The sequence below is a fragment of the Elgaria multicarinata genome, chromosome 15 (genome assembly GCF_023053635.1).
Source record: "Elgaria multicarinata webbii isolate HBS135686 ecotype San Diego chromosome 15, rElgMul1.1.pri, whole genome shotgun sequence".
Taxonomy (NCBI): domain Eukaryota; kingdom Metazoa; phylum Chordata; class Lepidosauria; order Squamata; family Anguidae; genus Elgaria; species Elgaria multicarinata.
This window is the reverse complement of record NC_086185.1, coordinates 6996554-7014128: the sequence shown is the minus strand read 5'-3', so window position 1 is coordinate 7014128 and position 17575 is coordinate 6996554. Positions and strand designations below refer to the sequence as shown.

Genomic DNA, 17575 nt, shown 5'->3' with positions numbered 1-17575 from the left:
AACCTATTGCTGCACTGTTGCATTTGATGCGTTACTTTCTAATCCTTATAACAACCCTGTAAGGTAGGACAGTATTATTCCCATATTGAAACAGTGCACAGTGATAATATCATATATTAATTTGAACTGGGTTTCTCCCCCCTCCCTCACTTAAATACAACATAGTGGGCCTGTTCAGACAACACACTCAACCATGGTTAGGCCGCTAACCCTTCTGTAGCAAATGGTTAGTGAGCATGTTTAAACCATGGTGATGGCCCCGCCATGGTTAGTAATGGTTCACACGACACGCTAAGTCATGGTTCACATGACATGCTAAGCCATAATGTTTAGCTCAAAGTGCTTAACCACCGTAGCTTGGTGTGTCATCTGAACAGGGTCAGTCATTTGTTGATTTAACAAGATTTAATATTCTGCCTCTTATAAGTAGAGGTGACTTAAAACAAACAAACACAAATGCTTACGCTTGGTGGCTGTAAACTAGCTTCAATGTATCTAGGTTAGTTTGTGGGCTATGGGTTGCGTTGCTGAACAGAATCCTTCCTTCCAGTGGATTAATATCCCCTGAAGCTGTTGGCACATCTATTTCTTTCATAGAATCATAGAATAGCAGAATTGGAAGGGGCCTACAAGGCCATCGAGTCCAACCCCCTGCTCAATGCAGGAATCCGCCCTAAAGCATTCTGTAGCATGTGTTCATAGACTGGTCAGATATTAATTTGCTAGTGGTGCTCGTGACAAATCCCTTTACCATAATCTGAAATCTAAAGCGTTTGAACGACTGCATTTCTAAATGCATACACACTGTAGATTTTGATCCTTTTTTATAGTAATCTTTTCCTTCAGGTATTTCACATTTAAATGTAATCCTAACTGGTTTCTGTAATGATGCATTTCTCTTCTACTTCCCCAGGAGAATACCATGAGGATTATCTGTACACCCCTTCAGGTCAGTACCATGGTGACATTCTCCATATACCTACTTCAGGCTAACTTAACGTCTCGCATACTTAAAACAAATCAGAATAATAAATACTGGCCTGTTTCAAGTTCATGTTTGCTCTTCCAGATCCAGACTGTGAAACTCCAACAGTATTTAGTGCAGCTGAATCTACTGCAAACTTGGTAAGCTTTAGTCAAGATCTGTGAAATTAACCTTTTATCAAATCGTGTTGGCATTCAAACAGATGGGTTATGGAAACACCTTATAGGCTTGGCTTCAGTATGGCATCTGTTGTTTACACAACCTTCTCTATATTGTGCAGGCTTAAGGAAAACTGCTCACCACAGTGAGGGTGGCCTGTTCACCTCTGGCGAGCGTGACCAGTGGCCAGCCTTCTTTGCCCCCCACCCTGGTTGAAACTGTAGAATTGGGTGGAGATTGCCTGCTGGTAATCACTACCCACCTTTTTTGCTGGATAGATTTGGGGATTGTTTAGCAGCTGCAAAGCTAAGGTGTCCAAAGAGCCTTGGACACAGAGAGCAAATCAGCAATTCTTTCCCTCTCCCACCCTTGGGAGAGGGCATGTTTAGCTTGGAGAAGAGAAGATTGAGGGGAGACATGATAGCACTCTTCAAATACTTGAAAGGGTGTCACACAGAGGAGGGCCAGGATCTCTTCTCGATCCTCCCAGAGTGCAGGACACGGAATAACGGGCTCAAGTTACAGGAAGCCAGATTCCAGCTGGACATCAGAAAAAACTTCCTGACTGTTAGAGCAGTACGACAATGGAACCAGTGACCTAGGGAGGTTGTGGCCTCTCCCACACTAGAGGCATTCAAGAGGCAGCTGGACAACCACCTGTCAGGGATGCTTTAAGGTGGATCCCTGCAGTGAGCAGGGGGTTGGACTCGATGGCCTTGTAGGCACCTTCCAACTCTGCTATTCTATGATTCTATGACTGCTCGCCTTTTCTGCTCTGGAGACAATAGCCCACCTTCCCTGCCTGGCTTTTCCATTAGGAAAGGGTTGCATCAAGGAGAGTTAGGGTGGATCTACACTACTGCTTTAAAGCGCTTTGTAACAGTTTTGACAACTGTTGGGGCCCAGGACACACTGCATATACAGTTTTCAAACGTTTCCAAAGTGCTTTAAAGCACTTTAAAAGCAGTAGTGTAGATCCCCCCTTAGTGACTGCCATTTATTTATTTATTTATTTATTTATTGGCATGGGCCAAGTAGAAATTGTCGATCCCTGAAAGTTTTGCTAACTTCTATTCAAACGCATGTTCATGCATCTGTGGGAGTGCAGATCATATGGGTGCAACCCCCAAATAACCATGACAGGGACTCACAGACGTATAATATTCTGCCATCACTTTCCCACTTGATTCCTGCCCCCCACCCCCAAAAATTTGAATGGCTTTGTGGGTTGCTGGCATGGTGGGGTTTATTTCTGAGAAGAGGTTCTGGGGCTCTCATGCATATCTGGAAGCAGTGTGCTATGGAGTGGAACTCGTTATTTTTTTGATCCAAAGAAGATCAATAAAGTTATTCCATAGTGATTTGAGCAAGCAAGACTCGCCTTTATAACCTGGGGGACTTGCGCCTTTTGTAATGTTCCCTTCACTGTTTGTGTTGCTTGAGGTTTTCTAAATGCTCGCTAAATATTTTGGCTTTCCTCCCGTTGCAAATAGACTTTGCATGACTTAGCATGTCGTGTGAATCATTCCTAACCACATTTTAACCACGCTCACTAACCACTTGCTGCAAAAGGGTTAGTGGCCTAACCATGGCTTAGCATGTTGTCTGGACAAGCCCAATGCCTGTGCATTATTAAAGTGTTCAGTTTCCAAGTGACTACAAACCAGAGTGTGAAATCATGGCTGGAAGCAGATTTGCTGACCACATCTAGTAGGAGTCTGAAAAGTGTGTGTGTGTGTGTGTGTTAAAAACCCTTTGGTGCTGAACCTCACAGGGAGGTTTTGTTTGGTGTTCTTTTGCAAGCCCTCTCCAATACACTTCACTAATATATTGCAAGATTGATATTCACAGGTAATAATGGTTTAATGGCTTTTTCCCTTTTCAAAACTCTCTAGTCTCTGCAAGATGGGGGCCCAAGTTCTGTCTCTTCTCAGGAAGGAGTTGCTTCGTACAGTTATTCCCAGAAGGTAATTTCTTTGAGGAAAAGTCTGCTACAACAACATCCCTGTGAGGTGGGCTAGGCTGAGAGTCCATGATTGGCCCAAAGTCACCCAGTGAGCTTCCATGGCTGAGTGGAGACTAGAACCCAGATCTCCTGACTCCCAGTCCAACACTCTAGCCACTACACCACACTGGCACTCAACATAAAGAAAGAAACCGTCCCATACTATTAATAACAGACAGACACATTTCCATACCCAAAACCTATTTCCTATCATGCTTTGATCCTATCAGGCTACCTGTTGCAAAATAATTGCTGAATCCTCTCCCTGTGTGTGTGTGTTTGCTCTTTTTCAGGTCATGGTGAATCCTGCAGTTATTTCTAGCTCTTCATGTGTTAACACTGCCCCGGCTGGAGTCTTCTGCTCCAGCTCTGCCACTGCAACTCAAGTCAGCGTCACTCCATCTGCACCCCTGAATGCTGTGCAACCCATCCTAGTATCCCCTTCTGTGGGGAGGCCAGGTGAAGTATTGGTTTTGTTTCCCTTAGATTTGATACTCTCTGGACGCATAACATTCAGCCCAAGGGGCTGTTCCTGGGGTCCTCGTTCGAGTGGTGGGCAGAGCCCATGGTGAAGAGATGGGGCCAAGGTGCCAAATATACCTGCATGTTTTAACTTGAAGCTCTTCCTGGCAGTAAATGCTCCTTAGGAGAAGAAGTTCAATCTTTCAGAATGGGGGGAAAGGACTGGACAAAAGCCAGGAAACCACCAGTAGCTAGGGAAGAGGAGAGGTGGTGTGGTCTGGGCAAATGGGCACGGCCTTCTGTGGGAAGCTTCTTGGCCCCTGGGCCTGAGGTTCCGCACTTCGAAAAGATCAGTCAGCGATCCTTCTCACAACTTGAACCCTTATTCCAGCAACTGAGCCTTCTCCCTTTCCTTAAATCCCACAAATGGCTTATTGCTTCTGGAAAAACTGTCAGGCTTTAGAACGCCTGTAAGGCAAAGGAGGTCCAGGTTGACAATGACCAGCCTGGTCATATGTCACGCTGATCACATGACTATAAAGAATTCTGAAAAACCCTCAAGAGACAGGCAGAAAGAGAATTGTGTTGTGGCTGGGTGCTTATCTCCATCTGATTCTCTTAACTCTTTTCAGCTGCTAATTGTCCCTAGGGGTTTTGAGTGGGAGAACCAGGGAGAGTTAGTTACTAAGGAGTGTTGTTTTTTAATCAGTAATTTAAGACTTCTCATTAACTCTAACAAAAATAAATTGAACTGAAGGAGAAGAATGAAAATTAGGGTGGGGAAAAGCCCACTTAATTTTGAGGGGAAGACAAATATTGTGCCTTTGGGAGATAACATATCGGGAAGAAAAGAGGTTTCTGATAATTTAATGTCACTATTACAATCTCAGGCCTCTGTGGAACTATTGGAAACACAGTCTTGTGTTGTCACATAGGTAGTCAGGGTGGTGAGGAACCAGGGTGGACGAAGATAAAAGGGGAAGCAAAAGGTGGAAAGGAGAGGATGGAGAGTATATTTGTGGGGGTCAACTGGGAAAGGAATCAGGTTATCATTTGCTTTGAGGCAATATTGTTGTAGTCAAAACACTCCAGAAACGCATCCCACATGCCATTAAATCTGTACGCGATTTTTGTGTGTGTTTGTGTGCCTGGCATGAATTCCAAAAGTGGGGTTTCCTTATGGCGTAAAAAGCCCCATTTTACTCTATGATAGCACTTGTTGGGGTCCGTAGATGCTCCAGTAATCTATCCGACTTTGAGTATTGGAACTACCTGCATTTTGCATCAGCTGTAACTTCTGAGCAGTCTTTAAAAATACCCTACATACAGCACCTTGGTATAGCAAATCTTGTACTCACAGATCACTTTATTCCCTACTCCAAAGTTGCTTGCCAGAGTATGACATTTAGCGTCCTGTAGAATAGGCTTGAGAAGAAGCTTGAGAGGAGTTTTAGCAACAGTCTACTCAAACATATTGCATTTCTAGGCCACGAAAAACGTATTTCTCTGAATTTGAATGAATTACACAGCTAGATTTGCACCAGTTTGCTTACTTTGTAAGATTGATTCTTCTACTGATCAGGAAAAGGACAGGCAAGTAGGTCTGTGGGTCACTAAGGTCTGCCTATTGAAATTCTAATGAGCCTCACTGTTTGGAGACTTTAGCTGGTAGCACCACACTTTCAAGCTTTTCTTTCAGCATAAAAAAACCAGAAATTGTTCAGCACCCTTAATGAAAGTTCAGATCACAGCATCCTGGCTTCTGTTTTTTTTTTTTTTTTTCTGCATTTACAAAATGGAAAAATGCTAGTCAGCGCACAACTGCTAAAATGTTAAATGATATCAAAGCAACTTGGGTGGTAAACAAACATTTATATTAATTTTTCGTAAGTGAACGAACATTCGATATAACAATAATCAATCATAAGTAGTTAACAAAACTGAACAAATTGTTAACAGTACCAAACTCAAGTAGTTTACAATAATAGGGTGATAACTGAATGGTCAAGCTACAGGTCTCCGTTTTTTTTCTACCAGTTTCACAACTGCTTCGTCAAGGTCAGAATATCACAACAGCTAAATGTTGCTTATGGTAGGGGACAGAGGAGGATTTGTTGAGTATTATTCCTCATATTTCAAAACGACTTTTAAGTCCTCCAAAAAAGGATTGATTTGGATCCCCAGCCAAAAAATGCAAATCTCCAGGAGCAGTGAGTTCTTGACTAGCTTGTGCACTGTTGTATTTTTCTGCATTTAAACAGAGTTGCTGCTGCATGCACCCAACCTTGGACATGGAGACTTGGGCCAGGTCTACACCAAGCAGGATATGACACTTTGAAAATGTTTTGAAAACTCTATGCAACGTGTGTCCTGGGCCCCAACAGTTGTCACTACTGTTATAAACTGTTTTAAAGCATTAGTGTAGATCCTGCCTTGCTTGTCCAAGCTAACCTTGATAGTTGACCAGGACTTGGCACCTGGGTCTTGTGTCTAAACCCAACACTCTGGTTATTGTACCACATTGTCTCTTTATTTTCATCCAACCATCATAGAATAGCAGAGTTGGAAGGGACCTACAAGGCCATCGAGTCCAACCCCCTGCTCAAGGCAGGAATCCACCCTAAAGCATCCCTGACAGATGGTTGTCCAGCTGCCTCAGTTTCCTTTTCACTGTAAACACATCTAAGCCATGTTCGTGTTCCTATTCTTTGCATAAGTTTCTGGCCCTCATTGCGTATGGGTGGTTAGATATTTGAGACAAAGACAAAAAAAAATCTAAACTGTAGCCAGAGGTAGACAATTTAGTGCCCTCCAGATGTTTTTGGGTTACAATTCCCATCACCCCCAGCCAGCATGGGCAATGATCTGGTATCATGGGAGTTGTTATCCAACACATCTGGAAGGGCACTGGCTTGCCGACTGCTGCTGTAGTGCATTCCCTCTGTTTTCATCCACTTCATTTTTCATCATAGAAGGTTTTTTAGCCACTTGATGGTGCTGTGGTGATCTTGTTTTGTTGAAAAGGTCTAGCGAGATTGAAAGGTTGTAAATTCGGGGCAAAATAGTTGCAGATAAATGAAATGCCTATTAATGGAAGAATTTCTTTGTCTCAGGATTTTTGTCTTTGATAATGGTTATCTTCATTCCCACATTTTGGAAGATATTCTGTTCCCCTCGTACAATTTGTGCACTGCAGGTGGGGGGTGGCGATCTGAAATATACATGCCCAGTGCTATGTCATGACCAACTTGCTTTTGAGCTGTGACTTCCTTCAAGGCTTTATACTCTGCCGTGGAGGATGTCATAGGTTTATTACAGCAATTTTGTTTGGTTCTGTAAGAGATATTGACCTAGCTAAATTCTTTGTGGTGTGCTGAGTATAATGAACTCCAGTTCTGCCTAATCTTTTGTAGCTTTTTAAATGTGTGTGTCTTTATCAAAGTTGCAAGTTGAATTAAACTTTGCCTTCTTATTAAAGAAGCTAGTTACTTGCCTTTACAAGACTGTATACAATTAATCATATCAGGAAAAACTGATAAAACAGCAAACTAATTAATATAGAAGGCTGTAACATGGATTTTATTTTAAACCTGCCTGGGGAAAACATATTTTTGCTGCACCTGAATTCTACTGTAGAGGGATCCTGGTTTGGTGGAAGCAGGAAATGCTGCAGAAATCAAAGGGAATACAACCAAAAAGCTGCAGGTATAATTAACTATTTAATGGATCACAAAGTGGTCCTCTTCTTCAGGCACAGAACTTTTAAAAACTGAAAGAAGGGTTAATTCGAAACTAACCAACTGGGGAAATCTTTGTTATGGTTTTCTGCCTTCCAGCCAAGAGTTCCGTCCTGCAAAGAACAATTTACCAAGGCCTGTGGGGCCGCTGCTGAAAATTAGATTAAATAGTTCTCCATTACTAGTAGAAGTGTGGGTCGTTGCTGTTGTTTTATATTGCTGTAAAAGCCAGTTCCTAACATCTCATCCCACTTGAGCATGACAAAGAGACAAGAATTCAGGTTTCAGAATTCAGGGGAGCAGAAGAATCAATCTCAGTGGGAGAGTAGATCAAACCCACCCCCCAGTTATGTCTACATCTGGCGCCACTCAGACTCCTCTGAAAACTGGGTACGTGATAGGCAGAAGTACACTTTGTGTGAGTGCCAGTAAATGTGTGTTTTTTGGGGGGGGGAGCACACACACACTAATAGCACACACTATCAGTTTATTTATTTATTTATTTATTTATTTATTTATTTATCATACTTATACCCCGCTCCTCAGCCAAAAAAGGCTCTCAGAGCGGCTTACACTTAGGAAAAAAAGACAGTCCCTGCCCTCAGGCTTACAATCTAATAAAGACATGACACACAAGGAAAAGGAGTCAAGGAGGGAGGGAGGGAGGAGAGAGAAAGAAAGAGAGAGAGAGAGAGAGTCCAGCAGGAGCAGGCCCCGATGTTACTTCTGCCTGCTCCTGTCCCCTCGGTCCTTCTTCTTTCCCACAGGGCCGAGATGGCAGTTTGCCCTGTGGGGGGGGGGGGGGGAAGAGTCCAGCAGGAGCAGACCCCGATGTTACTTCTGCCTGCTCCTGTCCCCTCGGTCCTTCTTCTTCCCCACAGGGCCAAGATGGCAGTTTGCCCTGTGGGGGGGGGAAGAGTCCAGCAGGAGCAGGCCCCGATGTTACTTCTGCCTGCTCCTGTCCCCTCGGTCCTTCTTCTTCCCCACAGGGCCGAGATGGCAGTTTGCCCTGTGGGGGGGGGGGGAAGAGTCCAGCAGGAGCAGGCCCCGATGTTACTTCTGCCTGCTCCTGTCCCCTCGGTCCTTCTTCTTCCCCACAGGGCCAAGATGGCAGTTTGCCCTGTGGGGGGGGGAAGAGTCCAGCAGGAGCAGGCCCCGATGTTACTTCTGCCTGCTCCTGTCCCCTCGGTCCTTCTTCTTCCCCACAGGGCCGAGATGGCAGTTTGCCCTGTGGGGGGGGGAAGAGTCCAGCAGGAGCAGGCCCCGATGTTACTTCTGCCTGCTCCTGTCCCCTCGGTCCTTCTTCTTCCCCACAGGGCCGAGATGGCAGTTTGCCCTGTGGGGGGGGGGGGGGAAGAGTCCAGCAGGAGCAGGCCCCGATGTTACTTCTGCCTGCTCCTGTCCCCTCGGTCCTTCTTCTTCCTCACAGGGCCGAGATGGCTGGGCAACATATGGCCTGCACGGCTGTTTTTGTGGGGGCCCACCATCGCTGAATTTGCGGCAGCAGTGGCAAAACAGCCATTTTTTTTTAAGGAAACAAGTTGTTTAGGGATCATTTGCCTTGTTTGCAGGCAGAAGCAAACTCCCAGAAGCACAGTCCTGCTTGCAGCAGGCAGAGTGATAACACGGACAAGACCATTCAACCGACATAACGCTGATTCTGGCCCACTTGCACTTGGCTGCCTGTATGCCCAATACAAGGTGCTGGCTTTGGCCTATAAAGTTTTACATGGCTTGGAACTGACCCATACGCTGCGTTCAGCCATTCTCAGAGGGAGGCTTGGAGAGGGGCTATAAGGGAGAGGGCCTACTCAGTGGTGGCCCCACATTTATGGAACGCTCTCCCTGACGAGGCCCACCTGGCGCCAACATTGTCAACTTTTCCGCATCAGGTTAAAACCTCCCTCCTTTCACATGCATCTGGCAGTATATAAGAGTCTTTTTAAGCAGGTCCTGGACTATCCCTTGCTGATGGCTTTGCATTGTTTCAGATATATGTTGCTGTGTGTGCCTTCCCTTTTATGTCTTTATTTGAATGTGTGTGTGTATATATTATATAAGGTATTTTCATGGTTTTTAATTTTTGTGAACCGCCCAGACAGCTTCGGCTATGGGGCAGTAGAGAAATATAATAAATGAATAAAAGATATCAATTGCAAATAAGACATGTGTTTCCAGTGCTCCTTGTTCCTTTGCAAAAATCATTGTGATTTTTGCTGACACAGTAAAATTTAGCATCAGTTTTGGTGGGCGTGGCTCCCGGTGGGATCCGTGTTGGCCGTGTGGCCCCCTGAGCCTCAGAAGTTGTCCACCCCCACATTAAATGCATCAGGCCTTTGATTTCCATTCAGAATTAAATTTGAAAGAATTCCGCCTATTGTTTTTATCTAGGCAGTGTATTCTGTGAGCTCAGGCTAGGATTTGTTTTATGGATTTCAGTGCATTATAATCTCATAACATACTTCCCTTTTTTAAATATCTAGTTGTGATTCCTTCAGTGCCATACCCATACCAATCACCTCCCCTTCCTCCGATCAATGATGCGGGGGACAATGGAACTGTTATTCCTCCTTACTCCTGTGATCCTAGCGGTAGCGACCTGCCACGAGGTAAGAAAACATTTCATTGTTCAGTTATTTAAAGGTTTTCATTATTAATTTATTTTATTAAAAGCATTTTTATCCTGTTCCTCAGCCGAACAGGCTTCCGCAGCGGGTTACATAGGCTTACAATTTTAAAAGCCATGATATTAAAGGACAAAGCGGTGAGGAGGGAAGAGGAAAAATGCAAAGTAGTCTTTCATCTCCCTCTGTTGTTGAAATTACTACTTGTAGTGACAGCTGTGGTCGGAGTTTGATGGAGGTGGGGGTTTTTCAGCAGGACTGGAATAATTTTGTCTTCCATGTGGGAATAATTAGATTTTTGTGAATTCCTATACAATATAACTTAATTCACACCACCTGAACTAATGTGCGCATCAGAACTTGGTTATCAACCAAATTTCCCTTAAATTCCAACACCGTTTCTTGGCTCAAAGCATGCATTTAAAATGCTTATTTTGGGAGAAAATAATTTTTTTACAATATACGTTTAAATGCAAACTTTTCTGCAGGTGTTTTTTTTTTAAAAAAAGGAATTGAAAAAATAATGTGGAACTGGGACAAAATGAAATTATGGTTGAATAATACAAAAGCCACATGCACTAGAAATAGGTCCCTCAAATTATTTATTTATTTATTTATTTATTTATTTAAAATATTTATATCCCGCTCTGTATCACTAAGATCTCAGGGTGGCTTACAGATAAAAACATACAGTATAAAACAATAAATATACACAGGTTAAAAACAAATTAAACCATGATCCAAGTTAAAACAACGTATAATTTAAAAGCAATAGATACAGTTAAAACAATATGCCAGTGAGTTTAACCATCCAAAGGCTTTGTTAAAAAGCCATGTTTTTACTTGGCATCGAAATGCAATCCATGTTGGTGCCAATCGGGCCTCCAAGGGGAGGGCATTCCACAGTCAGGGTGCCACCACAGAGAAAGCCCTCTCCCTTGTCTCAACATAGCGTATATGTTTATTTATTTATTTAAGCATTTTTATGCCGCCATTCAGCCAAAAAAGGCTCTCACAGCGGCTTACAAAAGTATTTCTTGACAGTCCCTGCCCACAGGCTTACAATCTAAAAGACATGGCACAAAAGGAAAGGGAATTGGGAGAGAGGAGGAGGGGGAAAGGAAAGGAAATTCAGGCACTACAATTTTAGTTGTAAAGTTCAGCAGTGACAGTTGACAGTTGGCAGCAGGAGGGAGGGGGCTCTCAGCTGGAGCTGGACCCAGGCACGGTGGAGAGGTGCCTGGCTGCTGCTTCCTCCCTCACTGGTGGCCTCTCCAGAGACAATTGGTAGCAGGAGGGAGGGGGGCTCTCAGCTGGAGCTGGACCCAGGCACGGTGGAGAGGTGCCTGGCTGCTGCTTCCTCCCTCACTGGTGGCCTCTCCAGAGACAGTTGGTAGCAGGAGGGAGGGGGCTCTCAGCTGGAGCTGGACCCAGGCACGATGCAGAGGTGCCTGGCTGCTGCTTCCTCCCCCACTGGTGGCCTCTCCAGAGACAGTTGGTAGCAGGAGGGAGGGGGCTCTCAGCTGGAGCTGGACCCAGGCATGATGGAGAGGTGCCTGGCTGCTGCTTCCTCCCTCACTGGTGGCCTCTGCATTGATGGGATGCAGAGAAGGGCTCCTCCAACAGATCTAAGGTCTCGGGCAGGCATTTATAAGGAGAGGGCCCTCCTTTCCCACAAACTCACAAAATAGGCAAAGAAAAAGCAGCTGCTGGAGCCAGGACCTACACCCTACAGTTCTTGACGCCCAGCGCCAAAGCCAGAATTGTGCTTCAGAGATTGGAGCTGGGCATATAGAACTTTGTGGCGTAAGGCCTGACTCCAGGAATTGGATCTGGTTAGAAAGACATTGCATCTTGGTCCAGGGGTGATTGTTTGTGTATAATACATTCTGTTGTCTATTTGTAAACAAAACAGTTATTCACCATAAATCTCCAGTGCTCCCACAACAAAGGAAGCTAAATCTCTAGCATTATTTCAAGAAGCCCTCCTCCCACACCTCAGAAACGTGGATCACATTAAGACTAGCATGGCCGGCTATGATAGTGTAGAATTCTTATCAATGCACCTATATTACGTTGTTCAAATAACTTCAGTGTTTATACAGGCTTAGCTCACTTATAGTTTCCTCCTTCTGGGTATATTTCCTTAAGGGAATGCAATGCCACTTTTCAGGGAAGTGATTTTCTGGGGCCAGGTGTGATTTCCTTATCATAGAATAGCAGAGTTGGAAGGGGCCTACAAGGCCATCGAGTCCAACCCCCTGCTCAATGCAGGAATCCACCCTACAGCATCCCTGACAGATGGTTGTCCAGCTGCCTCTTGAAGGCCTCTAGTGTGGGAGAGCCCACAGCCTCACTAGGTCATTAGTTCCATTGTCATACTGCTCTAACAATCAGGAAGTTTTTCCTGATGTCCAGCTGGAATCTGGCTTCCTTTAACTTGAGCCCATTATTCCGTGTCCTGCACTCTGGGAGGATCGAGAAGAGATCCTGGCCCTCCTCTGTGTGACAACCTTTTAAGTATTTGAAGAGTGCTATCATGTCTCCCCTCAACCTTCTCTTTTCCAGGCTAAACATGCCCAGTTGTTTCAGTCTCTCCTCAAAGGGCTTTGTTTCCAGACCCCTGATCATCCTGGTTGCCCTCCTCTGAACACCCTCCAGCTTGTCTGCGCCCTTCTTGTATTGTGGAGCCTAGAACTGGACAGCCTTCCCACACTTGGATTGGGGTTCTGGGTTTTATAAACCAGATTTATTTCTGATGAAAAAAACCAGGCAATTGGCTAAGTACAATTTTGGAGAGAGGTTGCTTTGGGCATGCTTGGCACAAGCTTCCAACAAACCAGACTATTTTAAGGGCTCTTTTTTCACTGAGATTCTTTACTATTTGTATTGCTTTCGAGTATTGTAAAAAGATGTTTCTTTCCAGGCTAATATAGTTATCATGTGTATTCTGGTACTAGAGAAATAAAATCTATTTTTCTCCTAAATCGCCTAGTATTCCTGGTTGGGTGCTGTTTTGTTTCTTTTATTGCGTTTTTAATTGATCGGTCTTTCCCTTGTTGGTTGATATGGATGCAGATTTTTCCAGTGCTGAGAAAGAACGACCTTTGTGGGTATTGAAATACTTTGCAGTAGTATTTTGCTCCTTGAGGATGATCTCCACAATTGTTCAGTTTTAAATTTAAAAGTAAGAAATTTCATATAATTTGTACAACGGATCATTGCACCTTTTCCTTCCTGAATTTTTCCATTAATTCCTCAGGTAACTTTCTTAATTCCATGCCTAGGCTTTGCAGGATAGGCAACCTAGTGCTTTCTAGTTGTTCTGGAGTAACGCTCCCAGAATCCCTGATCATTGGCCATGCTTACTGCAGTTTATGGAAGTTGTAATCCCAAACATCTGGCAGGTACCAGATTGCATAGCTGTAGTACAGGGTTGGTCAACTTCATTTGTTGTTTATTGGTTCAGTCGCTTCCGACTCTTTGTGACTTCATGGACCAGCCCACACCAGAGCTTTCTGTCAGCTGTCGCCACCCCCAGCTCCCCCAAGGTCAAGTCTGTCACCTCCAGAATATCATCCCTCCATCTTGCCCTTGGTCGGCCCCTCTTCCTTTTGCCTTCCACTTTCCCTAGCATCAGCCTCTTCTCCAGGGTCTCCTGTCTTCTCATTATGTGGCCAAAGTACTTCAGTTTTGCCTTTACTACCATTCCCTCAAGTGAGCAGTCTGGCTTTATTTCCTGGAGTATGGACTGGTTTGATCTTCTTGCAGTCCAAGGCACTCTCAGAATTTTCCTCCAACGGAGCAACTTCATAGAGGGAGTGATTTAATCAAATTTACTTAGACTGGTCTATTCCTAATGAATTATTGTGGATACAGTGATATAATGTCAATGTTTATTTATATTTACAATTTGGGAAACCCTTGGGTCATAGCTACCGGGGGGGGGGGGGAAGCTTCGTAAGGTGTTTTTATGTGAATATGTTGAACAGCCCATTTTGTGAATTCTGATGAAAGTGCTGTTGTTCAGTCATTAATGTAGGAGGCCAGAAAAAGCCTAGTCACAATGTTCTCTGCTTTTCAGACCCAAAGATCTTGCAGTATTACTTTAATTTGGGTTTGCAGGTAAGTGTCGTCGGAGACCACTCTGGTAACCCTCTTCTGAGGGGTGGGGGGGATGTCAACCCTTGGTAGATCACACTGACATTTCTGCAGATTTCAGGCATTCTGGTGGGGTCATCTTGACTAAGAGCCAAAGTAGACATTGGGGGATTCTGTTTCTCAATCAGGGATGCCCCAAGGGTGCTGCCTTGGGGCCTTATATGCACATGACAGTGACCCTAAGAGAGAGAGAGAGCTCTTCAGTGGGGAAAGAGGAAATCAAGGGGAGGGATTCAGCAGTCCAAGGGGCTTGCAGTTAAGGTCTTCGGGGGCTAAGCGTTCAGCACCCCTGAGCTATATGTTACTGCTTTTCTGCATACTCGCTCCCCAAGGTGCTAGTAGAAGAATGAGAAGGGGACGGGGGATGAGTTAAGCGCCACTCCCACGGTTTCTCCACTCCAAATCGTGTCCTGCCCAATGTTCAGTAGCTACCTGTATTGTTCTGCCTGGAACTCTAGTGCCTGTGCCGTTTGTGCCTCAGATAAAGCACAGAAAATGTAACTTCTGCTTATTTGCAGTATGTTTTCATATATTGCTTTACCGAAACGGAGTAAATGGCATTCCATTCATTTTATAGAAGGGAAAAGTAACTGCCCAGAGAGCTTTGGCTATTGGCTGTTATAGAAATGTAACGAACGAAAAGTCTTGCAATACAATTGTGCAATCTTCCCATGTAGACTGACTTAAATCTGTCAGAAACCACTTGGCTGTTGATTTTACCAAGTCAGATATAGAGGATCGGATTAGCCATGCATCACTCCTATTGAAAGCAATAGGGCTTCAGTTAGTCGTGACTAATGTGTCCCATTATTTTTGGTGGGACTAAAGCATGATTAAGGGAGTGTGGATCCACACAGGTGTGTTTCTAATTCGGGACAGAACTTGCTACCCGGATGTTGGTAGCTGTTGTAGCAGGTTAGTTTGCAAAACCACAGTTGTCTCTAATGTGTTGTCCTTGCCTTGAATTTTCCAAGTATTACCACCAGAGCTGCTGGAACCCCATGATGTATGTGCAGCAAGTGCCACCGTCACCTCCCACGGAGACCTACCAGGCATATCCGGAGCCTGTCCCTGTAGCCGATCCATCGATGCCTCCAGCGTATGCTGAAGTAGGGAGGAATGACATGCGACAAATCCCCATGGACACCTCAGGAAATGGTCAGTGCCTGCACAGAGCGCGTTGACACAAGAGCGCGTTGATGTGCAAGAGCAGTTAATGTGGCTCACTTTCCATTTGTCACAGCAGATGCGTTCACTTTCTCTTTCTTCATTTGTGTTTAACTGCATGGGCGTGCCGGTCATTCCAGTTTTCTGTTCAGCCAAAGGGTTGCAACCAGCATCTTTCTTCTGCGAGAGGAAATATGCCATTTGTGGAATGTCCTTCCGCCTGATTTCTGGGGCGCTCCCCTCCCCACACATCCCACCCCACCCCCATTCAGCAGGCTCTCTTGACTCTGTGTAGCATTTTCAGGGGACTGGAAGAGCCCCCATGGGAAGGATTGTGCATGTAAGTCCACCTCTGGCAGCTTAAATCTGGATCAAACCCACGCTCTGAAAATTCAGCTCAATGAGTAGAGTAACTGGCAGTGTCTCTTGAGCCAAGAGCATTTTTAACCTTGCCTTGTTATGCCAAGCTGTATTAAAATGGGAAGTGTTAATTGCTCTAGGATTAACACTGGACTCAGTATATAGGAGACATAAATTAGGAGTGTCATTATATACTGAAAAGATCAGTAGGGCTCTTAAATTCCATTTGGATTATCCATGTGTGGCTAGCAATTTCTAATTACATCATTTCCCAAAGGTTATATAATAACCGTATCTTTTTCTCCCATTGGAGCAAAAAGCACCTTTGGTAAAAACTGGCTTTGAAGAAAGAGAGGCAAGTCTGTTCCCCCACCATAGTAATGTCAACTTGCAGCTTCCTGCATTAAAATATTCTTCTTAAAACCTCAGGGAAAGCATTCATGCAACTGGGCAATCCCGTGTAGTTGACCTGAAAATGTTTCCCTGCTAATGCATGTTGAGGGGACCATTTGCAACTATAAGAACACAGACCCATTCAGTCCTCTGATTGGGTATAGTATTAGCTTGGTAAATTGTTTTTCATAATCATACTCTAATTTCATGGTTTAGCATGAGTTATGTGTATAATAAAACCTCTGCCTATGCTTTGTGCTTCCCGTTACTCATTATGCAAACATAAATTTTGGGAGGAAGCTGCTACCATGATTATCCAAGCTTATCAACTGTGCAAATTACAATGTATGTAGAGCATAGGGGCTGCAAGCTTTAATCAGCAGATAAATCCACCAAATGTAGTTGATTATTCAGGGCACATTTTAATTAGGGAAAATTTTAATCAGTGAGGCTAAGAATAAAAGGGTTGTTCTTGATTCTTTTGAGGAAATGTAAAATAATAATATTGAAGTCAATGCCTAACACTGACCCATGTTTTTGTTAAAATGGTACGATCTCACATTTCCATATGTGGAATACTTTCTTTTTCTTCCCAGGTGCTTTATCCATGGCAGAGCCGTCATCATCTTCCCGTGGAACCATTTATTACCCAGTAGTAACAGAGCCCTACAATCAGCCTCCTGTACCTGGGTATGATTCTTGTGTTCCATTCGTCCCTGGCTACCATTATGTCAGCCCTTGGTATCCAGTAAACCCATCCTATGGGAATTCTCCACGAATCTACAATGCTGTGAACCCTGGTCACTTCCATCAGGTCGGCTATGTTGCCTCATCAAACCCCACACCACACTTTGCAGCTCAAAGTATGTAGGCCAAGAAAGATTGAATGACAAACGCGCTCCTGTTTTTTATTTTGTTTCCCGGTCTGTCTTACTGTTCCATTTATGAACATGGTAGCGGTTATTTTTTTATGTTTTATATAAAAGTTGATTTGTATTTATGGTGGGGGTGGGGATAGTCTACTGTTTTACTACCATGTTTTGCACTATAACATTGAACTTATACGCAGATATCAAACATTGCTGCAGCAAGACAAAGCCATGTGTGTGCTGAGTAAGAAGAGACGAATATAAGTTGGACTAATGCGGCTTTCTCCAATCTGGCACCCTCCAGCTGTGTGGCACTACAACTCCCATCATCTCCAATTAGCATGGCCAATAGCTATAGATGATGGGAGTTGTTGTTCAATGCAGGTTGGAGAAGGCTGGGCGAGTGGCATTTTCTGCATGTTTTATTAATACAATGCATGCAAGTATTGGTTAAATGACATGCTGTTCAAAGTCATCCTTTCTCATTACTACACCAGCCTCGAGTCTAACTATTCCCTGACCAAAGTGTAACCAACCTGGCACATTGCTCTTAGTAAACAGCCGATTGAACCTTCTCTAATTTTAATGCAGTCTCTAAGGGACACTGTGGTTGAAGGTGGGAATCTTTGGCTGTGTTCTGTGCTGCTGTTGTA

General features: G+C 44.2%; 2 protein-coding genes across 2 annotated transcripts in view; one reads left to right on the top strand and one right to left on the bottom strand.

Annotated features, from left to right (window-relative positions):
• Positions 1 to 12851, bottom strand: part of CAPN6 (calpain 6) — a 325901-nt gene extending 313050 nt beyond the window's left edge. The window contains exon 1 of the mRNA XM_063141867.1: positions 12841 to 12851. The gene's annotated coding sequence lies outside the window, so the exon portion shown is untranslated. The remainder of the gene's footprint in view (positions 1 to 12840) is intronic.
• Positions 1 to 16924, top strand: part of LOC134409340 (putative bifunctional UDP-N-acetylglucosamine transferase and deubiquitinase ALG13) — a 49039-nt gene extending 32115 nt beyond the window's left edge. Inside the window, exons 12-16 of the mRNA XM_063142051.1 lie at positions 914 to 949; positions 9832 to 9957; positions 14057 to 14097; positions 15108 to 15291; positions 16650 to 16924. Of these exons, the coding sequence (XP_062998121.1) occupies positions 914 to 949; positions 9832 to 9957; positions 14057 to 14097; positions 15108 to 15291; positions 16650 to 16924 (662 nt within the window). The remainder of the gene's footprint in view (positions 1 to 913; positions 950 to 9831; positions 9958 to 14056; positions 14098 to 15107; positions 15292 to 16649) is intronic.
• The last annotated feature ends 651 nt before the right edge of the window (positions 16925 to 17575 follow it).